The 26,663-nt window shown below is 40.1% G+C and overlaps 1 protein-coding gene and 1 long non-coding RNA gene across 2 annotated transcripts in view; one reads left to right on the top strand and one right to left on the bottom strand.

The window, feature by feature from the left end:
* The window catches only part of SMPD3 (sphingomyelin phosphodiesterase 3), a 93,169-nt gene extending 78,053 nt beyond the window's left edge, over positions 1-15,116 (top strand). Inside the window, exons 3-8 of the mRNA XM_071756987.1 lie at positions 146-221; positions 6,260-6,415; positions 8,178-8,267; positions 8,752-8,815; positions 13,121-13,283; positions 13,885-15,116. Of these exons, the coding sequence (XP_071613088.1) occupies positions 146-221; positions 6,260-6,415; positions 8,178-8,267; positions 8,752-8,815; positions 13,121-13,283; positions 13,885-13,986 (651 nt within the window). The 3' untranslated portion in view covers positions 13,987-15,116. The remainder of the gene's footprint in view (positions 1-145; positions 222-6,259; positions 6,416-8,177; positions 8,268-8,751; positions 8,816-13,120; positions 13,284-13,884) is intronic.
* The window catches only part of LOC139802140 (uncharacterized), an 84,678-nt gene extending 58,676 nt beyond the window's left edge, over positions 1-26,002 (bottom strand). Inside the window, exon 1 of the long non-coding RNA XR_011728527.1 lies at positions 25,858-26,002. This is a non-coding gene — a long non-coding RNA (uncharacterized lncRNA). The remainder of the gene's footprint in view (positions 1-25,857) is intronic.
* Between the last annotated feature and the right edge of the window lie 661 nt (positions 26,003-26,663).

Below are 26,663 nucleotides of genomic sequence, written 5' to 3' on the forward strand. Positions count from 1 at the left end.
TTGGTATGTGTGTGATTTCAAAATGGAAAGAGTGGTGAAATACTGACCAACAGTGTGTACAAGGTCTGCCCAGCCTTTTCCACCTTTCGTTTATTGTTTTTTAATAATGTCATCATCCATTAATCACCTTTTTATTTCTTTCCAGGTGCAAGTGGGAAGTACACCTCAGGACCAAAGAATTGTGGGATACATTTCCTGCACTCACTTGCAAGCTATTGCAGGTACTGTCCTAGTTTACAGTTCTTAGTTTTCCATAGTTTATAAGAGGCATGGGGTGGTTTTCTTGTGCAAAAGTAGCAAGCATTACTCCTTCAGGATTTCTGACAAAGTGTGAATGCAGTGTGCATTCCAAATAGCACTGAAATATTGACGAAGGGCAGACAAGTTTGTACCCAAAATTTCATTTTCAGATTTCAAGCATAAATGGCTAGCAATTTAATACCATAATTAAAAAATTCTCCCAGCCATGTTTCAAACTGGTTCTACTATTACATTTTCTAGAATAAGAGATAGGATGCTCTGTGTCCTTTGCTTTAAAAAACAGTATTTTCTAAGGTCATTAGAGATAAATAAAATGCAAAAACTCTTCGTAGTGTGTGGAAAGTTTTTTTAAAATTTATTTTTCTCTGAGTTATTTTAAAAAAGAATGAGATGTTCTTTTAATAGCAGATTTCTGTGCCTTCCGTAACTAGACTGTCAGGTTTTTGTGGAGCCTACTCCTCCTCAACCATCTCATGGCCTTTTGCATGGCATCTCCTTTCAATATTAATTCAGCTTTAATATTACCCAGTTCTCATATTCATATTAATATTCAGAACAAGGCTGGGGTGGATGGGTAGCATCATCTCCATTAAACAAACCAAGTCCAGAAAGCAAGGGAAAGAAATGTTCTACCTTTAGATTGTTTTATTCAGTTCTTAGTGTTCTGATGGATACATTTTGAAATCAAGACACTCCATCATTTTTTAGCAATTTGCCTGAACACTGTTCAATTACAGTTGACAAATACTTGAAATTCTTGGAGATTTCTATGGAAAATTTTCCATGTATTTCTCCTATCTTTGGAAACAAAACTATTTGTTCTATACTTAAAAGAGGTGTAGTAATAAAAGCAAAATCTACAAACCTTCCCTTGGTATAATACAGAATTTAATTTAGCCAGAGGGTAGATATCCTTAGTTTTACTTGATCCAACTGCAATTTTTGTGCTCCTGAGAACTGGAGAAAATGACACAGCCCTCCTAGACTGCTTGAAGACCACATGTAGTATCAGCAGAGAGGCAAGACAGTCATGTATTATAAATGGTAGAACTCTGAACCTGTGCATGTGGCATGTCTAGGTTAACCCACTCTGGCAGCCAGCATTCATCCTACTTTGTCAGTGCTTCAGCTGCAGAGAGACAGACTTGGGAACAAAACTGCCAGTCCCTGAAGTACATTAGAGAGACTAGATAGTTCTAAAGCAGATTCATGAATTTTTCAGCTACATTTTAACAATGTACCATTCCTCTTTGGTTTTCTATTTTTAACTGGAATTATGGTAATGCACTGTGAGTTGCTGTTGTGGAGCTGAGATTTGTTGCTGTTCTAGTTTAGGTTATAAACTTCCATTTTTAGTCCTGTTCCTTTTAACTACCTAGTCATATGTTTTCAGTCTTTGGTAACTACATTATGAAGTCCCTAATACATTAAGGAGGTAGGGGGGAGGGAAGAATAATGGGGAAGTAATGTTCTATTTTCAAAGTCAGCTTAAAGCTTCTTCAAGGGTAAAATGATGTAGAGATGTTGTATCTAAAAAAAAAAGCACTTTAAAAGTTTAGCCATTTAAATCATCTTTTCATACATGGCTGAGTGCAGTTTCACTTCCCTTCTACTGTAAATTTACACCTGGCAGTTGTGATGTCTGTGAGTATAAAATTAAGGGATCCAACTGCTTATAGTCAGTGATGAAGTACTAATGCTGTTCAAGAGATGTGCTGACTCAACTCTGTTCTGACCAATTACTATTTATTCAGGTCTGACATTCACCTTCTTCAGTAAAACTTTAGGATTAGTTGTAGTAGGATTGGCCTCTCAGTTCTCTACCTATTACCGAGTGTGATATCAGGCAGCTCTTCATTTCTGCTGTGGAAATGGCTGCATTTCAGTGACAAGTGAAGGGGTCCTTTAATGAGACTTGAATGCAATTATTTCCCAGAAGCTGTTAAGTTTACATGGTTCTTTTGTGTCTTTCTGTTAGTGATTAATGTTCTGGACAGGTTTTGCTGCCTGGAATCCCCCCACCTCCCAAGGCCTTTTGAGTCATGCCTTTCAGACAGCCCACCAAGCCATAAGAACAGCTTCCTCTGTTTATAATAGCCTTAACCTATTCCAGCCCAGGTCTAGATGATGTTGCATACTGGATGCTATCTCACAACCCTGTTCACATCCCTTTTAGTGTGAATCTGGTCACTGACTGTACAGGCACTCCAAACTCACACTTCTCTAGCACCAGTTTCAGGTTCTACAAGCCTACACACAGTTGAAGCAGAACTCATCTCAGGACTGAATAAGATCAGTCTGTGTCTGAAATTCTGACCATGCAGTCAGGAGTAACTTCAGTGCTCAGCATCTCTAGGCAATGATACCATGTAAGCTCCTGAAATAGCAAAGCTGCTGTATCCACTCTGTGGCAGCTTCCCCTCCTCTCAGTGTTGATAACACAGCTGCTGTGGGATGCACTGCACTTGATTGGGACCTGACCTAGCTGAAAAGTAACTTAAAAGGGTTGGGTTTATTGATGTTGTTGCTTTTAGTTTTGGTTTTTTTGGGTGGTTTGGTTTTATTTTGTTTTACTTGGTTTTCCCATCCTCCCCTGGATTTAGGTATATTAGAAGTGTAAGGGTCTGCTTAATGTGTCAGGCAGTCAGGTGTGACACAGCCTGTCTCTTGGCTGAACTGAGGACTTTGGTTGTGACTTTGTTTTTCCTTTTGACTAGGCTTTATACCCTGCACTTTACAAGCTTGTAGTTTTGCTCATCTTCCTCCAGTTCCATGCCATTATATCCCATAGCACTTAACAATGCTGAGAACTGAGGTTTTAAAACCCTCCACTGCATCTTTTAATTTCCTCTGACTAAGCCTGTCAGCTGCTTTGCTCACACACCATAGTGCTCCTTCTAGAGTCTTTTAGAGCAGGACAAAATAGTCTTCCTTATTCCCTACCTATCTACAGTTCTAACCAAAGCTGGGATTTCCCTTAGACATTTCCAAAGTAAATGGAAAATGCAAACATGGTTATCCTATAATGAACAAAGGTGAAGTATTTTATTTATGCTGGCTGAGGTTTCCCACACTGCCCTTTCATCCTTCCACAAAATTGGAAGCTGAAGGGAACTAGGAAAGAATTCGGAAATGCTGACTGCAGGAATCAGTCACAACACAATTATTTGCATTTTTCCAGGCCAGTTACTAAGGAACAGAGTGTAGAGCAATTAGAACAAATCTGTCTTCTCTGGTTAATCACTGGTGGCAGGCAATCAGATCAATGATTCTATCTCAACATTTAATTAGAGCTGAAAGCTAGAAGTTGAATGCTAGTGTTGGGAGGGAGTTGCTGTGTAGCTCTCTTCTGCTACTATTTACTGGTGCTGTTCTGAAATTTGTGCTCCCCTTACTGTGCTGGATTCAACTTTGGCTTCTCCTCTACTTAGGTGTGTGATTAATTCAGTTATCTTCATCTCCAAAGCTATTAATCATTAGGAACTGGTAGGACTGAATCTCACTGGTAACTTTTGCATCCATAAACATGCAGTACCGGCTGTGTAACTGCAGTAAGCTGGATACTGTTACTTGTATATAAATCTCAGAAAACAGTTATATTGAAGTCATGTTAAAGGATCTAATTTTTTGTCATGGAAATGTAGCTCAGTTCATTGCACACACTCCATGTGCACAGAAGTGCAATTACTTCTATGACCTCTAGTGGGGATAATCAGAGCTCCCAGACTGACAAGTTCTGTACTTTAAAAAAACAATAAATGGAAGTCATCTGCTCCTAGAGTTCCAAGGGTACTATTCTTCTGTAGAGCCCAAAGGTTACCTGGTGTACAGTGCTTCTATAAAAGCTCAGCATTCTTACTAAGGGAGATGTATGTCACTGTATAGTTAATGCTTTTTAGCATAAATAGCAATTCTTGTTAATTCATGTTACAGGACAGCTCTGACAATATCCTCCTAGAATGTTTTTGCCGGTATCCTTTGTTTTCCTCAAGAGTTTTGTGCTGAGGAGAATGTTACCTTAGTGTGTTTCTGTTAAGTGGGTTTGCTACATTCTTCACATTGGTCTATTACAGGTTGCTGCCTGAATTTTATGCCCATATGGTAATGGATGCATTATTTTACACTCAGCCTAGTGAAGCTGTGATAAATGAGTAACTCATAGAAAATGAAGAAAAAAACAAAGCCAAAATCAAACTTTAGACAGATAGGGATGTAAAGGGCAGCCCTAGACAGTGAAGCAGTTAACAGAATGGGGACTTTGTGGGGAGCAATATGTTCCTGCATTCTTATCAGTAAGTACCATGCTTAAAAGTTAAGAGAAAATAAAGGCAGGCCAGAAAGAAGTACTGGCCAGAGATGAAATTGGATAGAAAGAGTTATATGCTGCAAAATGAATAAGTTTTACCAGGAATGATAAAGCTGTGGCTGTTCAGCTTCAGAAGAAGTCGTCTCAGGAAGGTTCTTATCAAAGTGTGTTAATACCTGATGGGAGGGTGTAAGGATGATGGGAGGCAGATGCTCAGTACAGCCCAGTGACAGGACAAAATGCAGTGGGACAAAGTGAAATGCAAAAAATGACATCTAAACCCAGGAAAACTTTTTTAATCAAAAGGGTGACTAAGAACTGGACAAATTAAAAAGATGTTATGGAGGCTCCAGCCACGGAGATTCTCAGAGCCTAATCAGACACAGGCCTGAGCAACCTGCTGTAGGTGACTCTGCTTGAACCAGGGGGGTTGGACTAGATGATCTCCAGAGCTCCCTTTGAAGCTCATGCTTTCTGTGAATCTGTAATTTTGTCTGTCTCTTCAGTTAAGCAGAATGTGTATGTTAGTCACGCACACCTTTTGTGGCCAGTGTCACCTGCTTGAGGCTGTATTTATTCCATGTGACCTATTTCTTGTGCTTTTGCCTAGCTATGTCTGCTGCAGCAAGGGGTTTTCCCAAGAACACGTTGGTCTGGATTTGTGTCAAGCTCTGTAATTAGGGTACTGTGTGAACTTGAGATGCAAGTAACTATAAACTGTAGGTTTGTAATGTTCTGAATTGGCATATCAAGGGTGAAACAAATTATAACTGTTAACTACAGATACAGTGAAAATACAAAGAAAAGGAAAAGACAGTATAGTGAACAATTATTTCTAGAATAGGTCTCTTCATTTCTTACTTACTGTATATCAAGCTTTTGCTGTGATCATTTTAAGAGAACCAGTAGTTAATTTTTTCTTAGTCTTAATGGCATCTAATGTGGTTGAAATTAAGTGTATTTAGTTGCTACAATTAAAGGGCTGGTTAACGTCAGACCGTTTCACAAACAAGAAATACTTGGCAATTGATCAATCTCAAACTTTTCATCTCACTCCTATAAAGCAGAGGCATGTCCTCTGCATGTATTGCTTAGTATAACTTCCCTGAAACTAGTGAGAAGGATGTTTTTTTATTTCTGAAATAATGCCCACCTAAAGCTGTAACTACACATACTTTTAAATATATGAAAAAAAATACTTCCAGTGTATTTAGAAAGCAAAGTAAATAAAGTAAATCAATTTTAAAGTACATTAAGCAAAGCAAAGTAAATCAAGTGGTTTAGCCCAGAAGATGCTGTTTAGTTTTGTTTCAAGTAGAATTTCAACTCTGAACTCCTGATTATAAATGTAGTGTATCAGATCATCCTCCTGCTGTTGCTAAAAACATTGTCATTTTGGCTGGTTGACTGCAGCACAGATGCTTTGTCTTCTTATTTCTTCAGATCAATCCTATTACAAATGATTCCAGAACAAGATATTTAAATAATGAAAAAGTGTGATTCCTAATAAGGTTCGTAATAGGTTAAGCACCACATACTGAGTATTCTATTAGCCCCACCATTATTTATCTTGCACCCTTTTTCTTAGGATGTCTAGCAGCAGATTAACAGCTAGTATGTGGCAGAGTAACATCCTAAAAGGAGTTTTTATTTCTTGTTTTAATTATTTAAATGCTTGTTTGCTTGCTTCAGGAGATACTACTGTTCGATGTGAGCAACTGGATATGCTTCAAGATTGGCTGTCTGAATTCAGAAAATCTACCTCCTCCTCCAGTACAGCCAATCCAGAGGAGCTGGTGGCTTTTGATGTAATCTGTGGAGATCTCAACTTTGATAACTGCTCCTCTGGTGAGTTAAGCTTTTCCTTTTCCTGGTGTCTACTTATTGCAAAAAAAGGAATTGGGAAGTTCTTGATTCTTGTAGATTATACCAGTATACTAAGCTGTGACTGGCTTTTGCAAGGAATTACTTCATTGGTATAGAATCTTTTAAAACAGATACTATCCTTGAGATGAGCCAAGGAGAGAAACTCATGCTTATGATCTCTGATGAGTTAAGTAAGCATGATGGTTAATTTAAGGCATAAAGGGCAATAATTTGTGACTTGTGGTCTGATTGGGACAGATACAGTGCGTTAGCTTCACCTGAATTAAGTACACAATTATTGTCTAATGAAAGACATGTATGTTACAGGATTTTTGAAGAGAGTCAGTGGTAAACTGATCCAGTTAAAAAATAAATTGAAAGTGCCAAAGCACAGACACAGCAGATTAATGCTGCAGAGAGAAGTAAATATTGCTAAATCATTCTTGGAAAAAAGTACCAATGCTGAGTACTTATGTTTTTTTTATTTTAAAAATTTTTAGGTTTTTTTCTATACTTGGTTGCTGAGGATACTAAAAGAAGAACTGAACCAACCCCTAAGTAGAGGGTGGTGAGTTTGTAGAGATGGTAGTGTTTTCCAAATAGAAATATTATGCAGAGCAGTTTGTGTATCCTCTGTATTCCTGCCCAGTACAGCTCAGGCATCCAACAGAGCTCCTTGCTGGGTACATGTGGTGGCAGAGGACTGGTGTGGGAGCTGAGAAATGATTTATCAGTACTCAGTGTCCTAAAAAGCTGAGGGCTGAGCCTAAGCTAAGTATTGAGATACAAAGAGTATAAGGCAGGTTCAGTGATAGGGGCTTGTCAGAGGAATTTAATCTGTGCTAGTGTTTTGGTGACCTTAGGCTGCAGCATCCCAAGGGATTCAGCAACACAGACAAGAATCTGTGGGCTAAAAGCTGATTTAATCCAATACATCTCAGCAGGTAGCTGAGGTTGATAAAGAAAGCAGCAGCAATAATAAAAAATAATGTTCCATATTATCATGCATTGTGATGGAAGATGTTTTAGTAAAGTTGTGGAAACAACTCTAGAATAGTAACAGCCATATGCAGAGAAAAATGAGTTAGAAGCAAGTGAGCTGTAAAAGAGTCTTCTGTATAGATGGGAGGGAGGAGAGGTGTAGGAAAGGAAGGAAGGAGCTTCTCTATACTCAGTGTTTACCTAATAAGACACATATGTAACTAGTCATGTTAGAATGCTTTTAATGCTGTAGATCATACCCCAAGCACATTTTCAGCTGCCTGTCCTTTCTCTTACCTATTATAGCTCAGAAAACATTCAGTGAACTCTTCCAGTGCATGGAAAGCACAAGCTTTTTTTTCTTCATACTTACTGAGATGTATATATGTACCCACAAACAGCCACTTACATTGCCACTCTGAAGTCAGCCCAACTCTCCATTGTGTGATCTATGTCAATGCCAGCCTAAGGAGATATGTTGGAAAATCCTCACTTTGCAGCTAGGAACTACCAAAAATGGCTTTCAGAGGAAGAATGTAATAAAGCATTGTTATTAGCAACCATTTGTTGTAAACTGTAATCAAGACAAGATACTGCTGTTCAGTAAAGGTACTACTGAACTAGTTCCAATCCACCCTATATTTGTGTATCCTGAGAAGGAAGGAGGACTTCCCATTTCTGTTCTGGAAGAACACACACTTGTCCACAGGTTTACAACATGTAACTGATGTATCTTTTCTTGGGTCTTGTTCTTTCTCTGCAGAGGATAAGTTGGAACAACAGCATTCTCTGTTTACACACTACAAAGACCCATGTCGAATTGGTCCTGGGGAGGATAAACCATGGGCAATTGGTAAGATCTTTGCTGGCTACCACTGTATGAACATCTTCTGTCAATCCCATGACAGCTGTAAGCAGTAGGATTTTAGGCTAACAGGCAGTAAGACTGTGGTAGAGTTTTATAAACTTAACAGTGTCTTGTTCAAGTATAATTAAGATCCAGAGATCTCAGACTTCAGTACACATTCTAAAACTTATCCATCAAGCTACTTGAATGCCTTCCCACACCTACTGTATTTTTAAAATAATCCCTAGATTACCTGGGGTGGCGGGGGAAGGCAAATTATTGTTTCTGTATTTTCTGCATGCAGTGAAAGTCTGCAGCTTTTGATGAGAATGTTCCATTTGCTATTCTATAAATACTGCAAGTGAAGATGTAGCAGCAACTCAACAACACTATGAATTTGTAGATATTTCGTGGAGCTCCACGATCAATTCCAGAGAGGCAAGTCACAGGAGGTATTCTGCAACAGTCACTTCTCCCTTTCTGTTCACAGGTACTTTGTTGGATCCTGAAGGATTATATGATGATGAAGTGTGCACTCCAGATAACCTACAGAAGTATGCAGCTCCTAATCCTCCCACTTGCTTTACACAATTCCTTAAAAAGCCAGTTCACTGCTTGCTGTTTATTTAACATGTCACAAATTGAAGGGTGTTTTATAGACTATAAAAAAAAAACAAAACCAAACACCCCAAACATTTTTTTCTGCTCAGGGATACTTGTGGAAGAAAAAAAAAGGAAGGAGAAGTGGGTGCTTCTTTTAAGTCTAATAATTGGATTCAGTGAGTAAAAAGATGAAAACCACTGCAGTCAGTTGTTTTTTTTGTATCTACAGTTGTCCTAGTGGGACAGGCCCATAGGACAAGAACCTCAGAGCACTACCAAAAAGAGATGTGGGCAGATTGTCTGCAAGTCCTTCTGCAGGCAGACAAGGCCATGACCACAGAAGGACAGACAAGAGGAAATTTTATTCTTCAAATAAAAAGCCCATAAAGTTTAAGACACCGCCCTCAAACTAAGAACTACTTATGCATGATAGAAAGCTTGCAGAATTTAATACACCTGAAAAACAAACTCACAAATGTAAAGAATTGAAGAGCACATCAGACATAACTAGGAATATGACTTAACATCTACCAGTGATGCTAGTGCACCATTACTTTTAAGGATTTTGATAACTAAACAGGTATGTTTAGTTTGAGCTAGTGGCCTTAGGAGAAATACAAAAAAAACTTGCAGCAATGTTAAGATGAATTTATTGAATACTTGTACTGTTGGTTAAATAATATGCTACTGGAAAGAAATTAATAAGCTTTGTACTTTTTCAAGCAGCACTAAATGAAGGTGATAATCCCTGTTTGTGCCTTCTCTACCTCAAAGGCTAGTTTAATGAATAAATCATCACCATAGCCCATCTCTAAAAGATGTTTTAGTTGCTCATTACAAAAATATACTAAAGAAGTAAAGGTTACTCAATTATTAAGTCTGAGCAGGTGCTTCAGTTAACACACATCACACATAATGGAGAGGGTATATCATATAGACACAGTTTTGGCATTTTAGTACATTGCATAGTATAGATGGACAATTAATTGCATGTATAAGCTGAGGCTACCCCTGGAGTCTTCTCTAGATCAGTTTTTAAACCAAGGGATTCTTGGAAAGCAAAAATAAGGTTATTTGGCCTGACAATCGAGTTTGTAGATTCAAATCTGTATGTTAGTGTTACATTCTATTTTATGATGCCAGGAACTGGCTTAGAGTGCATTAAAAAAATTAATTTAAAACAAACAAACAAAGCTCACAACAACAAAAAAACCCCACAAAAACTGAACAACAAAATAACCCCTCTGTTTCCAGGCAGCCTTTTGAGACAATCTGTCACCGAATTAATTTTGAGGTATTTTCTTTTATTCCCTGAAAAATTACTTGTTTTTAGCAATTGATTTCTACTGCCAAAAATGTGACTGATAAGGAGTCATCAAATGAATAATAAAGACTTAAAAGAACATTACTTGCACTACCAGTGTGTATGTACAGCAACTCAGTATGGGACAACTGAAAAAAACTCAAAAGCGTTGGTTACAGAATATATGGAAGAGTTTTTAGGTTCTACTGAATATGGTTTTCAGTTTTCTGCAGTACATTGTAATTCTCTTACCCTGATGAAAACCACCTCTATTGGAGTGGAATTTCCAATAGGCTCATGGACACTTACAGAGTCCATTATGTAGACACCCATATATACCACAGAAACCATCACTTCCAGGAGAGACCAAGAGAGCCTGTCCTCCCATCTCTGCAAGGGACTGGTAAATGTAAAAAAATGGCAGTAAATTCAGTAGAATTTAAAGCCATTAATGGAATCAGGGCTGTAAAGACTTTTAAATGTCAAATAGCACATAAGCTGTGGAGTACTTTCCAGCTAACAAGTATCATTCATATACACAGCAAAATAGGGTACAGCCTAAACTTGATCCAGTCTCAATTTCTTCAGTAATAAACCTTGATCAAGCTTTACAGACATTCAAAACAGACATTTAAATTGGCAATATAAACTATCCAGGGAATTACTTCTTCATCAGCACTCTCCTCTAGTTTATAAATAAAATTAAGTAGTTCACATTAAATTAGGCCACAAAAGCAGCAGAACAACTAGTTCTTAACTATCTCTTTAATGGGAAGTACAGCATATGTAAAACATCAGGCTAGAAGAACATACTTGGTACAAATAAGGAGCAAGTAATTTATAACTAGAGAGCAATTAATAAGCTACATGTAACAATCTGGGCCTTGCTGCAGTGCTGGAAGCCACACAAGGCTTCATGAAATGCACACACAATCTCAAAAAGATGATTGTGACCTTCAAGCAAAGCACTGGGAGCCCATTTTCATCTCTAAAGCCTGAACAGAGTCTGGCACAGAAGAGCACATTAGAGCACAGCTAAGAAACAAGATTTCAATGCCAGTTTTCCCAGTGTCCACTGCTGGACACTGGTTCACAATTCTGGGCAACAGGCTGTACCACCACTAAGAAGTGTCTTTACTTGGATGCTTCTTGCCTAAGTGTGAGATGGTCCCTCAAGCTTTATGATGAAGTTTTCCTTTATGACATACATGCCTTACATACACTGCTCTTCCTGGTCCTTTGTTCACTGCAGCTCCAGTCAGCACTGCAAACAAGCCATCAGCCAGAGTGTTGCATGACAGAATTTTCACACTTAAAATACATCTGAGTTTTTTAGGATTGCAAATCTTTCAAGGAAAAAATAAAGTTGCAAGTACTTTTTATCCTCTTTTTCTTTATGTCCTCTGAATTAAGAAAGTCTGACAAAATTAAGGTTTAGTTGTGCAACATGGTCATAATTTTTTATGTTCATATTAGCATTTAACTGTTAGTGTGACATCACCAACTGTCTAGTATTTGTGTCTATTTCCTGCAGAGACAAACAGCAAATCCATGCTTAGAAAGTGTTCAAGTTTTAGTCAGAAGTAGATGCATGCATATTTACAAGTAGTTTTTCCCATGTATTTGAAATCAACATTTCCATTCCATGAGCATTTGAGTGCAGGTTCAGTGAATACCCAGTGCTCTCACACTTTTTAAAAGATGTAACTGAAGCTAAAACAAATGCCTCTTTTAAATAAATGCAAATCAGGGTGAGTTTTTTGCAGTAGTACTGCAGTGCTATTAAGCAGTTTCTTCGACTTCATTATTTAATTAGCTTTGCCAAATATAAACACTTTTTTGAAAGAGGTCAGTTCCATCAAAGAGCTTGCTTTCTTGAACATAGAAAAAAAAATTCAGGAAGTGAATAATTTGCAGTAACTCTTTGCAGAACCAGCTTGCAAATGGGGTGCAGACAGTAAGCTAATTTAATGTGGATTATCAGACAATAGTCTAAAACTGGGTAATACATAAAAGGAAGCTCATCTCATAAATTGGTTACAATAAACTCTGAGAATCTTCAATACCTCACTAAGTCGAAAGGGCATTAAGAGAACTTCTGATTAAATAACTATATCACCAGAATTTTGTCATTGTTATATTTTTAAGGCACAGAGTATTTCTTGTATTATCAACTGACCCAAATTTAAGAGATTACAACACTACTTAGATCTAATCAACTGCAGCAAGTGCTGTGTCCTCTCTGCTACAGTTCTTATCTTTCCAATGAGATAAAATTTTACAAAGAAACCCGTTGAATCTCAAACATCAAAACACATCACAAGTCTGGTGTTTGTCTCGCTTTATCTTCATTCTCTACTCACATGCATGCATTTAAAAAATACCTAAAACCAATTCCATAAAACCTATCTAAAGTTAAGTCTTAAAAACTGGGTGAACAAAAATATCTTATTTTTTTCCAAGGTGAAATTAGAGGCTTTGTACCTGCTAGGACCCAAGTTCATGGCTCAGTGTTTCCCCTGTGACAGTTATGATGTAGTTTAATGGCGTAATCAACTCTTACAAGGGAAGCTACAGAACCTTGAGCTCAGGTTTTGGCAGGTAAGTAAAGTAAAATGATTTTCAGGGAGGTGGTTTTGAAAACAGTTTGTGTTTTGCACCAGACAGCAAAACCACAGCCTGATCCCCTCAGCACAGTTACGTGCAAACCACTTGTTGGTTACTGGACAAGTCCACCAGTGATGCCAAATCTGCCATGAGGCTTTAAGAGCACTGTCAGCAGCTACTACAGCCTAATACTGGCAAACACATTTAGAAGAGGACGTGCTTCACAGGTTTAACAGTCCTTTTGGACTGGCATTACCATTACCAGGGTTTTGGAGAGAATCTAGTGGAATGCATGAAGTGACAGGGCAAACACTTAAAGCACTTGTTTTGTTTTTCAATGAAACAGGGTGCTGGAAAGCGAAGAAGGAAGGAAAGGATACTTAGTGTATCCCACCAGCAAGAACCATGGTTCCAGTCAAAAGGGGAGGAAGGCATCACTGAAAGGAAATGGGAGGAGGATTGACTATATGCTCTATACTGAAGAAGGTCTCTACCTAGAGTGGAAAGTGGTGAGTTTCAGAGTTGAGAAAAAAAGCCACAACTAAAATAACTTGTCTGGATGGCACTGCAGTCTTTTCTCCTTGGGTTTAAATTCATGCTCCCAGGAGAACCTGCTCTTTTGCTGTTTTCTACTTCTGCATCAAGTACCCAGTCTGAAACCATCTTAAACAAATTTAAGATGAGTTTAGGGATTCTGGCAGCATAGCTGTAGATATGCAAACAACCAACCAAGCTTGTTTTCATTCCTTACTCTTTTGCCAGACTAAGTATTTTGCCTGATACTTTCCATGCCACCAGCCTGAATACTTCTTAATCTTTTCAAGTGTCTGGATATTATTTCATTAGGCCATGAAAACCTACCTATGTTACAAATTACAGACAGAGGTTGACACAGGCCAGCCTGGATGAGAACTTAGGTGCAGTGTCTGCTTCCTGTACTTACTTATCATAAACCCCATCACAGCTGGTAGAGAAGAGCAGGCAAAAGAACAGTTCAGCCATAGCTTAGTGCATGATACCTCATAAAAAGCATAAAAGCTACGTCCTAGTGTGTGGTATCACAGTTCAGTTTTCCAATCCTTCTGTCTTATTTTTGTTTTCTGTCTGCAGGAAGTGGAAGAGTTCAGCTTTATTACCCAGTTAGCAGGCCTAACAGACCACCTACCAGTAGCAATGCGTCTCATGGTGTCTACAGGAGAAGATGACCCTTAAAACAGATCAGCTTTGAGAAATTAGAATGTTATTGATATAACGGAAAATGTTAATGATATTAAGAAAATATCAGAGGATAAGAACAAGCTGTTCTGGTGCCACGTTAGGAAAGATGAACAGACCTGACCCGGGCTACTCCCAGAATGTACCAGTGATGGTGGATAGAAAAAGAAACGGAAAGGTTGTGGCCAGAAGCCACTGTCAGTAGTTGCTCAGTCAACAAGGCAGGCCTGTACTACAATGTTTTCACTGTGGACCGAACGGAACCAAGATGGAAGTCCTAATTCCTTCTGAACCAGTGCCATTCTTACTAAAACATGTTTTTATACTAATATATAGCACAATTTAGTTTGTAATTAGTCTGTGAATTAGTGCTGCTCAATGGTTTTTTGCATCATTTCTTTGTATAACTAAGAAGCTAAAGCTTTTTTTTCTTTTTTTAGCCTGTTAAAATTGTAGTAGCGTGCTTGCATCAGTAGCATGCGCCCGCACTGCATGCCACTCTGAGATAAACTAGTAAGGTACCATGGGGAATATCGGAATGGAAGTGAGTTAAAAAATCAGATACCAGCCAAGGGAAGGCATTCTGGGACTGGCAAACCTCTCACTAAGGACTGAGCTTCAAACAAACAAAAACTTTTCAGTTTGCGGACCAGGAGCTTCCTGTCTGATTTAAGGAGCAGTAAATACTTGGAATTAAGATGTAAAAACACAGTCTACCTTTATTCCAACTGTGTTCCTTTTGAAATGGTGAAATATTTTTTTCTGAATAATGACTCCAGAATTGGGCCTTTAGCTTTCTAAGCGCAACTTATTCCCTTAAAAAGAAATATAGTTCCCCTATAATGTCTTTTCTATCTTTCCCATACATGGGGTAGTTCTGAATTATGATATGGGATGATATGTATGTTAAAGTAGAGTGAATAGATTCCTGTAGTAGCACTGGTAACACCAGAGCCAACATTCTGCCTTAGCTAGAAAGAGTAAGTGGGAAATAGCTTGTAAAATGCATGCTAGATATAGAAAAAGTGTCAGTGACATTTTGGGAGAAAAATTGTAGAACAGTGCAAGATTGATAAGGCAGGATAATCTAACAATTTTCCAAAGGAATCAGTACACTTGAAGGGAAAGCGTAGCATGGGTCACTACTAGAGCACTGACCTGTGACTCTCAGCCATGGGTAACTACTTCCCGTGTGCAGGAGGTTTGGTTTAGGTCTGTATTTGTTAGGCATCCACAGACTTTAATAGGGGTCTTGTCACCCAACTTGAATGATCTTTCCACTGCAACTCTTTCAATGTGGGGCTCCCCTCTGCCATCTTATCCCCGTGCCCTGACCTACCCAGCCCCTGTAACTTTAACAAAAAGAAATAAAAGCTGTGAATCAGGTTCATAACAAGACAGGATATTTTTAGGCATGTAAATTCAGAAGGGCTTGTGTTGCTGGCAGAACAATGAGATCCCTGTTAACAGATACTTAGTTTCTTCTGCCTACTTCCTGTTCTATTTTTCTGTTATTTCTGCTTCCATTACAGATTCCCTGTGTTGAAAAGATTAAAGTTAATCTAATACTTACTTACTCCATTAAGTAAACTGTTTTAGTTATGCTGGCCACAAACTCCTGAAGATGCTCTTGTTTTAGTTTAGTTTACACCTGCTAGGCATTATCTTGAGTTAAATCAAAATATATTTAAGTTAGAAATCCCCTTCTGCACAGCCTTTGGTACACGCTTAATTAGCTACAGCAAACACACACCTTTTAGTTATATCAGCCTGATATTCAAAGTATAGAAACCCATAAAAGTATTGGACTCACAGTATTGACTAATTCCAAGTAGTTGTAGGCCACTTCTCACACTCTCCCGCTACAGCAGGTCTTGACATGTTTTATGCCTCATTTTCCAGTCCTGGCATCCCTTCAGCAGAGACTGCCTCTTAAAAGTGTACTGTGCCAAACCATGGGGCAGGATGCAAGTGTACCCCATGGGGACTCAAAAGTGGAACCACACTCAATTCCCCTTTTTGATAAAATTAGAAATCCAAGTTTATAGCATCAGAGACTTCAGTGTACTTTCCAAGTGCACCACCAATTTCCCACTTTGTATGTTTCTCTTTATACAGAGCGTGCACATGTGTGCAATGTGTTTTTCTGATTTCGTATTTCTCCACCCAATTCAGAAAGACTTGTACCTGAAACAATGCTTTTAATCCTATTTTCTACCTTGCTTGTATTTTATTAACCTTTTTTAAAAACCCAAACAGTAGCAATTTGTGAGCTGTCCAGCAGCTGTTTCTCAATAGTAAGATTAAATATAAGGTACAGTATTTTTAATAGCTTTCCTAACAATGTAAATTACAATTTGATATCAACTTCACTAAGTATCGGTTGCAGGAGCTGAGTTTGACACTGTGTGGGATATAATCATAAAACTACTGCCAAACAATGTTACATTCACAGTAAAACTAACATGGTATAAATTACTTTTAAATTAGTTCTGTGGCTTTACGCTGACTGAAAAACAAGCACTTTTGTCAACTTTTTGAGAAATATTTTTTCAGGTTTGAAGTAAACTGTTTTAGATTTTGATGGTCTTAGTTTCTCAGAGATCAAGAAATGGGTAGTTGTAAAACGGTCTCTTTAAACAATACACATACTAATCAGTATATATAGTAATTACTAACTTAACTGTCTTAAGGATCTAACTGTGCAAGAGAATGAAGCTGGGAGGTATGGCATTGTGGCACCACTGTACAGATGCTCCTTGATTTTTTGCATTGATCCTGTGCCTTCTGATGCCTTGGTATGCGTGCAGGAGTCGGGGAGTGTGTGTACCAGCAAATTGCAACCAACAGGCTTTCCTTTCCAGAGGGTAACATCCTGGAGAAAAGTGATTCTGTACACACCACTACCACCAGAGTTCCACATACTGTCTCACAAAGAATCATTCAGACAATGCCTCTACCTACAGGACATCTATCATTACAAGCCTTAGACAGAGACTATGTAATAGAATATGCATTTTTTATAAAAAAAAAAAAAAAAAAAAAAAGGAGGAAGGGGGGGGGAAGGCAAGACACAGCCAGGAAATGAAACCCTGGATTGCTTTTTCAGGTGTCAGTCCCACTTTGCTTAAGGATAGTATGACCCAGGTTATTAGTACAATGGTATTTATAAGAAATTTGTGTTAAGTTTCTGTACTACGCTTACCCCACTTTATACAGGAATTTCAGGCATCTTCAACATGTGGACCCTAATGCTTTTCTTGGTTTAATCACTGCCACTCAGCAAGGATACTGCCAATGAAGTATCATCTGTTTTTATAAAAGCAGGTAACATCTTCTGTTTCTCATGTTCAATTTGTAATTTACAACAGCACTTCTAGAACAAGTGAACGAAAGACACCAACAAGGACACAAAACTAAGAAATTGTAGAAGTTTCAAAGATATCAGGTCCTGACAAAGTTTTTTATCTAGATCAATTAAAAAATACAACCTACAGCAAACAGTACATAGGCTCTCGGGCAGATTCAGATCCAGTTAATCTGTGTACACTGTCTGAGGGACAGGTGATCCACCTGCTTTGCACCACAGCTCAGCAACCGAGGCACAGTGTAGCACTGCCTAGGGTGCAGCTCTGTTATTTGTGAAAAAGTTTCTGTAACTGAAGTGATGGCCAACTAGTTTTATTCCATCATGATCTGGATGCTTAATAGAGGGGCTCTAAAGCAACCAGCATTAACTGTACCACACACTGGTGATAAGTGATCTGAGGGGTGGCCTGCTGTACAGAAAACCCAGGAAAGCTGTTTGGTGTAGCATGCTTACCCATCTTGTGCCAGTAGTATGACAAGGCTTTGTCCCAGAAGCACTCTCTGGCTAGACCCCTCAGTCCTATTTGTTGGGTAAGGCAGTAAGATTTAAGGAACTTAGAATTCCAATAAGGAATTTACTATTTTTTTTAATAGTGTTTGTTTGGTGGTCCAGATTAAACAGATCTGACTGTCCCTAGTTTGGTCTCTCAGCTACCCTGGAATCATGCAGCAGCACATCAATGTCAGCACATATCATCAACTCAGAAATGAAGCATTTTTACCTCCTGGCACTACAGGATTACAACAGAAACACAATTCAAGCACTTTGAAAAACTCCCAATTTTATCATCTATTACAATGAGGGTAAAATTGTTACTGAAGGTCTCATTTTTTTCCATGCCATCCTGTTTTAAATATAATCTTGATGCTTTTAAAGACTTGTATTATTGCTAAAAGTTAGAAGTCCTGTAAGAAGAATAACCTTTTTTATTTCAATGATTTTTCGGTATTGTATCCTTCTGGAACCTAATGTTTTTATATGGTAAGCACACACCTTCTGACATTTTGTTATAAATGTATTAAAAAAAAAATTAAATATTTTCATTGGTTTTCTTTGCCTGCAAGAAAGCCACAATCTCAGACCTGATAAAAACAAGGTATTTTGAACAGCAGGGAGGATTTTTTGTCTTTTATTGGTGCTGAAAGGAATAACTGGTTGATGCAAACAAGGTAATAAAATTTCAAGGCTCAAATGATTCTGTGCTTTTTCTGGTTTTGTGATGTGGAGTCTGATGGCACTAACAGAAAACTGACTTGAAGGTGCAGTCTGGTGGGGGGGCAAGTATGTTCTCACCATGCTGTGCCTGCTCCAGTGAATCTGTAGAAAATAAGAGGTGAGGGAAATAGGTCCTTTTAAGTCACCCTCCACTACTAAGACACCACCCTGCACAGATGCAGCCCCCTCGCTTTTCAAGGTGTGCAGCCTTCTCCACTGCTGTACAGGTGACTTTTGTTTGCATTCTGATGCAACCACAGTATTGTACTCCTGCAGCCCAGACTTCCTTTTGTGGTGGTGGATCCCCAGTATGTGCCTCTCCTGCCCTACCTGACCTCTTTTTGTGTTGTTGCCGTTTGCCTTATGCAAATGGCTCAGAAACTGCTGTAGAACCACAAGGTAAAACAGATTATTTCTTGGACAGTTTGCCACTTCCAAATATTTTACTAAGAACAAGTAGAGAAAATTGTAACTCCTTCCTGCTCCCTCTGCCCCATGTATCTAGTGAAGTTTATTATGAGCTCTTGCGCCCCAACTGCCTGCTGGTCAGCACTGTAACTGCAGTGCCATCTGTCTGGCTACTGTACAAATACTCTTGGCAAAGCACCTATTAAAATACAACCCTCCCTGTCCCACTGACATTCCTGTCCAACAGTGCTGCAGAAGCCATTATTCTTCTAGCCCTTTTCTTTGACTATTTGAAACTCTGATGTACCAATTCTCCTTGCCGCAGCACATTCAAGTCACTCATCTGCATTTTTATTATTTCAACAGACATGCCCTTACCCACTACCATTGTTTTTTACTAATCCAGATTTCCCATCTACCACTTTCTTTTTTCTTCCATACTGGCTCTGACATTTAGGCAAGGCTCCAAGAAGCCATTTGTGAAGTCAGTGAATGGGGCTTGCTACAAAGACTGGCAGGAAAACAACAATCCTCTTTCTTGTCCTTTACATAATGGCATATTGAACAACTGCTCCTTACGACCACTAGATGTGAATGGGAAGATGTGTACATTAATCACAGCTACAATTAGAAGAAAAAGGGACAAGAAAAATATATCTAAGGATAGCTACACATTGAGTCTGTGTACCCAAAAAGATCACGGAATCTCATCAATGTTTAATCCGAGCCTTTTATTAATTCCTTTTCCATCCTCCCTGGCCCTCCACAAACCCCTTTATAGACCTGAGGAAAATCTCTCACTATTGCAAATCACATGAACTGAGGTTGTACTCAGCCCTGCAAGTGCTGCAGTGCCAATGCTGGCACCATAGTCTCTCACACTGCTAAAGGCTTCTCCAGCCTCTGAACCCAATCCACCTGCCCTCACCTCTTGTGATGTCCTCTCACCCTCCTCCTGTCTGACCCACAGACTTTTTGGGGCAGAAGACTGTGTCTCTATCCTGTCTTTTACACAGCACTCAGCACAATATTGCCGAGGAAAACAGTTCCTAGGCACCAAGAACCATCTGAACAGTAAAAAGAAAGATATTAACTGTAGCTGAAAAATGCTACAACCTTACTGTGTGCTTTTAGGGATGTGGTGATTAAATATAATCACATAAAATAAAAGGACATTTCCCCATGTTCCTATTAACATACTACCTTTAAGGTATTTTTTGTGCATGTAAATTGCATAATTGCTAGAAAACAGTAATTGCTTCCTCTGTTCTTCTGGAAATGTGCACAGGCTGATGTTTCACCTTACGTCACTCACTATACAAGCATCTTGTACTCACCAAAACAAGCCTGCATGGTCTGCACCCCTGCCAAGCCCTCTCTTTTCCTTTTGTAAGTAAATGTTTGATATCTCCAAAGCCAAAACAGGCAGAACAACTCCAGACTGCTTCAAGTGCCACTGCACAGTTGGAAAGCCAAGTGCGTCAGAACATCCCTTATCTGTATAAACACTGCAACAAAGGCCTAAAGCCTCTTAGATCAAGTAGTTTTCACTGTTACACCACATGTGTCACAACAGTTTTTTTGCAAAGCTCTGCTAAAGCTCCTCAAGCCATGGCAGTGTGTGTCCAAAGCAGCCAGAAGCCTTGAAAGTCCCACTCCTATTTACAAGTGTTTGACTCTCCCAGTAACAAGATTCATCAAGCCTGATGAGCTCAACAGAGACCTTAATGTGCTCCTGAATGCTGTCCTGTCATTAGCACCCCCAGTATTGATATCTCTGACCACTTTCAACCCAGCTAAAATGGAATTTGCCTCACAGATACACACATTAAACACTGCATTAGCTAGTAATTGATATAAATCCTTCTGCCTTAACGATAGAAAATGGAGGATGATGGCCAAGACACTGCAGTGTCACACCTTGGAAACACAGCTGCCTGTAGAAAGGATTAATAGACTTGGAAAGCTGGGGGACATTCCCTGTACATTCAACCCATAAGCTGAGAGTCCAAAAGTACCTAGCAGAAGGACCCTGAGTTCAGGATGTAACTATGACAAGAACTACTCTATTCCACAACAGTACTTCTATAAGTTTAAAATTCTGGATTGTACTGTAAAAACAACTGAGGGGGATTCCAAAACTGCCACAGCATTGCAGAGGCAACCTCTGGACACTTTGGTGTTTGAAAGAAGCAATCTGGAAGCTCAGAATATGACATGATCAAAGGATAGTATATTCCGAATGGATTTCACTGCACTGAATGGCAAGAGAGGAGCATGATGTAATTAGGTACCTTCGTTCTCATTAAAGACATTCGTGAACTTCTAAATTAGCAGATTGTCAGCTGGAACACCCTGGTCCTGCTGCAGGTGAGGCAACATCCTCATTTTCTTTTCAGATCTAACTATGTGTAATTGTTACCTTCTTTGTGCTTGGCTGCAACAAGTTCTTCAGTATCTTTCAAATGCCAATCCAGAAGTTTGACCGCTCAGCAAAATTCAGCTAGATCTTTCTCAACCACTACAAACTTCTCCTGAAGTCAACTGCCATGCTATCACCAGCTTCAGCAAAGCCAACACTGCATGTTTTCTATTGCTTAGTATGGACCTTCAGGATATCAAGGAACAAAAGGCAATTGCAAGGTCTGCAGTACACCAACTGAAAAAAAATCCTAGGCCTAGCATGGTGCCAAGCACTATGCTAAATATATTTCTAATGAAAGGCATATCACACAAGACAAACTAATTCTCAGTACGCAGCCTAGTCCATTATCTCAGCCCCAAAATAGTACTGTTATGAAACAGGTATTTAAACTCTATTTTCTAGTACTCCTTGGTTACATATAATTTCTCTTTTCCACATTTGCTAAGAAAGCTATTTATAGACACAGCAAACTCAGACTTTTAACAAAATATGTCTTGTATTCCATAATAAGCACATAAGGACTTCATGCTGTAGCTACTTCATTAGTTATTAGAGTGGTGTTCTTGGAACTCTGTGGTGCACACAAACTAACGGTGCTTACTGTGGTGAGATTCCCCTTACCCACAGCTGTCCTTGAGTGTCCTTACACCTCACTGCAAAAACCTCAGCCTCACCATTCTGCAGCTGTGAGTTCCAATGTTAGAGAAAATTAGAAGCTGTAAATGTAGCATTTATTATACACCAACAGCAAGAAATGCTGAGTCTGGTTAAACGCTGGGCAGTGGCTCCACACCCAGTGTAAGAAGCCACTGTCCAGGCCTGGATTCCCAGGGGCTGACAATTAGAAGGTTTCTGACCACATGACCAGAAAAGTTCAAAACCAGCTTCCAAATGACCACACTGGAATGCAGAACAAACAAACAAACAAAAATTCCTCTCCCAAACCTCACTGGTTTTAAAATTCATGTTTGATGTACTTTTAAAGAAAGATTATATGCATGAGTCTGAATACAGGACATGACTATACAGAGCAAGCCAGAAGAACCCACACAGTCCAGTGCTTGGTTTGAAGACAGAGGAAAAGTACAGAATTTCTTTTGCTTCTGGGCAATGATTATTTACACATGCAAACAGATTTACCTGTTTAGGACCTTCAGTTTATTGTTTTTAAAAAATTTATATTTTTATCCAATGTTTAAACATGGACAGAACTGACTCTTCAAGTATGAATAGCTCCCTGTCAAGGCTCTACATAGGAAGACTATACTAAAAGCTCCCATCCAGCATGGGGAGGCAGAGGAGAATAGAAAAAAAGAAATAAAGGGAGGAGATACTCAATCTACAGACATACCATAAAGATACAAGAGCACTTAAAAAGGAAAAAAAGCCCACCAAAACCTCAACACAGCAATAAAAAAATTTAACATAAGAAAGACTCGTTGGCCTTTACTTGGGAAACATTCTACAGTATGTACACTGCTGACTAATTTTGTTTCTGAGAAGCACGACTACACCCTGCCTTTACTTTCAAAGATGCTTTTTTATTAAATCTTATTTTAAATATAATTATTTGATTAGCTGTTCCTCAGCCAACCCAAGGAATGCAAACACAGACTGCCTCAGAAAAAGTCATAGCTCTCAGCTTTTAAGGGGAGGTAAACAATGGAGCAGTGTATCTAGATCCCAGCTAGAGGCAGCAATGCAAGTGGAATATTCTCCCCAGAAGCAAAAGGATAGAGGCATTAGCATCCAAGAAAGCAGCAGAAAGCTGGCAGCGGATATAAGGCACTGCATTGATCTGAACAGATTATCTCCTGTGAGAAAATACCTTTATTCATTCAGGCAGACTACAGGGCTTAGCTGACTGGCAGCGAGACAAATACAAAAATGGCAGCATTCTAAATGGGGACACATTCTGCCATCGAGGGAGGCTTCAAGGAAATATGGACTAAAGACCACTTAAAGGGACTGTGTTTTACACTTACTAAAAAACTCCAGTTGATATCTGATGACTGCCACAGTGGAACAAGGAACATGCTGCCAATAGCATCTATATATCAGCATATCTACAACAGATAATTAGGAGTTCAACTCTCCATAATACAACCCCAACACTAACCTGATTCAGTAAGGACTGCTTAGATGATCTGAAGAGCTAGTGGCCCCTCTGGGAAGGGAAATGCCACTTCCACCCCTACCCGGCTGTAAACATCAGATACAAACCACAGCCCAGCAGTGAAGGCATTATACATGAATACAGCCTTGAAGAGCTTCCAGCCCCTGACAAACACAATACATGCAGATCATGGAGAAATACTTTGTCAGGGTATACCCATGAAACCTGTGGAACCAAGCACCTTGCTACAACAGACATAAAGCCTATTCTGTATTGGAACATGAAGACATAGTCGTTCCTAGATTTTTCTCTGCCTTACTCCCTTTTTGGAGACTTTTTATGTACATTGCAGGGTACATGCCAAGGTAACAAAAGAGAAGATGAAAATGTAACATATAGCATTGGAAGTTGAGCTTAGGGTTCATTTATTCTGCTGTGCAACACAGAGGGAACTGCTTGTTGAGCACTAGTCAGTATTATATATTAAAAAAAAAAAAAAGGTGTGAAGAGGAAACAAACAAACAAATAAATAATTTAATGCATGAAGTAGAAGAGATGCAACTTCCATAACACTTTTAAACAGAACAGAAACAAACATTAAGATATCACAAGTTAATACACCTGCACAACTGCACAACTCTCAACACAAGACCATAATATATTAACATGCTGCCTCTACACTAATCACCCTCTGGCATGCCATGCCATGCCTAGAGACCCAGGATTAGTGCTCCCTAATGACACACAGGCTGCACGAGATAACTCTGTTCTAATCTTACCACACTTTACCCATGCCTCATCAATCAATGCCTTCAGATAATTGTGGTTCTATTCTTCAATTCCAGAAGCATAAACTTCAAATGAAACAGTTTGTTAGTCTGCAAAACCTCTGCTTTACTCTGAACACATTCTGCTAGGTCAACAGGGCACAAGGGAGGCTAGAGGAACGAAAGAGATGGCCACTGATTTTAAACAAGGCTGAGGCTGAGAAGCGATGCTAACAGGAGAGGCACCGTTCCTTCAACTCCCTGAACTGAATGCAATTACTAGATTTGGAGGCATCAATTCTGATCACCCAGGTGAGAGCACACTACCAGAGGCACCTAGTAACAGAGACAGCTGTGTATGTAGGCAGCTGAGGCTAATTCATGCCACTTAGCACAAGAGGTAGCAATAATTTGATTTTGAAATGGCGGGGGGAAAGAACATTTTTAAACAAACCAGGGATGACTACAATTCAACACACCTCCCTTGAGTTTCAGCTTTGAATGTACACTCTGCAACCAGTATACCCCACTTTTATACCCCACTGCCCTCTCCCTTCATTCCCCTGTGGTCAAGGAAAGCTAATAAATGCTTGCTAGAACACAGGTATTTTAAAAGGGGGCAGAACCCACAAAAGACCCTTACATAGTTTGCCTTTCAGTCAGTCTGCGTGGCTTGCGAAATAGTTTAGACTTATTTTATTACTTGTAAATGCATACCTACAAGAAAAAAAGTTCTACAGCAAACTGGACCTAAAAGCAAGTCAATTTCAGTGATACTAAACCAAAACAAGCCTTTTGTTTTAGATCTCTAGAGAAGAGGCTAAGCATACCCAACACATTGTTTTCTTCATCATAAACTTTCCCCTGAAAGGCCACAGGACAGAGGCTCCACTCGCAGGAGAAAACAGCCCATGAGAAGTGTTATGGAGAACTCTTTAAACATCAGCTGGGGAAAAGAAACCCTAAACACTACTGCTGTTTTAAAACACTGTGGTGTGCACATTCAAAACCAAAGCCACAGTCTTGGTCCTTAACTTAGTCACTGCTTGGTACAACGTCCCAGCACGCCTGGATACAGACGTGGCAAACTACCAGGCAAAATTATATGGTACAAAAATATTTTCGGACCGGTTCATTACCGATGTGTGCACTGCGCCTCCTCGGTATGACAGCCACACGAACATATTCCACAAATGTGCTTTTGCTTTTTAAAATCCCCCTACTATTTCTAAACCAAAGCAGGCTTCCAAGCCAGCCGAAGTTTTTTTTCTTTCCCCTCGCGCAAACTTGCGGACTGGCAGCGGGTCCTGCCTCAAGTTACTTTATGTAAAAAACCACGCTCACCTGGAGTGCAAACCTTCAGGCCAGCAGGGCCCTAGAGGTGCTGTACCGACAACCGCAGCCAGCAGCAAGGGACACCGCCCCCAGACAGGCGAGGGCCCGCCCGCCGCGCCTGAGGCAGCCGCTCGCCTCACCCTGACTGCAAAGGGCTGCAGACCCACGGTCCCTTTTCCCCACCCCCGACGCGCACACTTCCCACGACGCAGGTGGGAGACGCTGCCCTCACCGGATGCTCCCTCGCCTTCTCCTCCTCAGCGGCGGGGGGGATAAAGCCGTTTTTCCGTCCCTTCACCTGAGGCGCAGGAGGCCAAGATGGCGCCAGCCCCCTGAGGAGGGCGCTCTGCCCGCCAGGCACGGCCTCGCCACGCTCCCGCGAGAAGGAGCAGCGGGGGCGCGAGGCCAGGGCCGGCCTGGGCGAGGTGCGGGGTGGCGGGAAAACCGCGATCCTGAGGGGCCTGAGGGCCAAACGGGCCCCTTCCTGCCTCTCCTTCACCTCTGGGGTTAGAGGTGCCAGGGGAGCGGGTTTCTTGCTAATTAATTGTGGGTGCACTCGCCCGTTTGTCCTTGGTGAGAGGGGTGCTCCTCAGCCCTGCCCTGCCATAGATGTAGGCATGAGATTGTGCATGTAGACCTACAGTGCTGTTCCCAGAAATACCGCAGCCAAGAAGAAATACGACGTTTTCATGTGGTGCAGGGAAGACTGCCTCTCCCTCCTACCCCGTTCACCACCACAGCTTGATTTATTTGATGAATATCAGGGTTGTGAACAATTGGTTTCACTCCAACGTGAAGTGAGCAGCCTCTTCCTGGGCATGCAGACACGGCCAGGATCCAGCAGCCTCAGGCAGCAGGAGTCCACTCAGTGAACTATCAGTGCCCACCTCCAAAGCAAGACTTCATCTTGAGTGATGTGCAAGGCAGGAAAGAGCAGAGGCTGCAGAAAACAACAGGAGCAAGAGACAGCACCCACAGCCAGCAGGCTGCTGCTGCAGGATGTCACACAGCTGCGCTTTAGGAGGAGGTTCTGTGGCC

The sequence above is a fragment of the Heliangelus exortis genome, chromosome 13 (assembly GCF_036169615.1).
Source record: "Heliangelus exortis chromosome 13, bHelExo1.hap1, whole genome shotgun sequence".
Lineage (NCBI taxonomy): Eukaryota > Metazoa > Chordata > Aves > Apodiformes > Trochilidae > Heliangelus > Heliangelus exortis.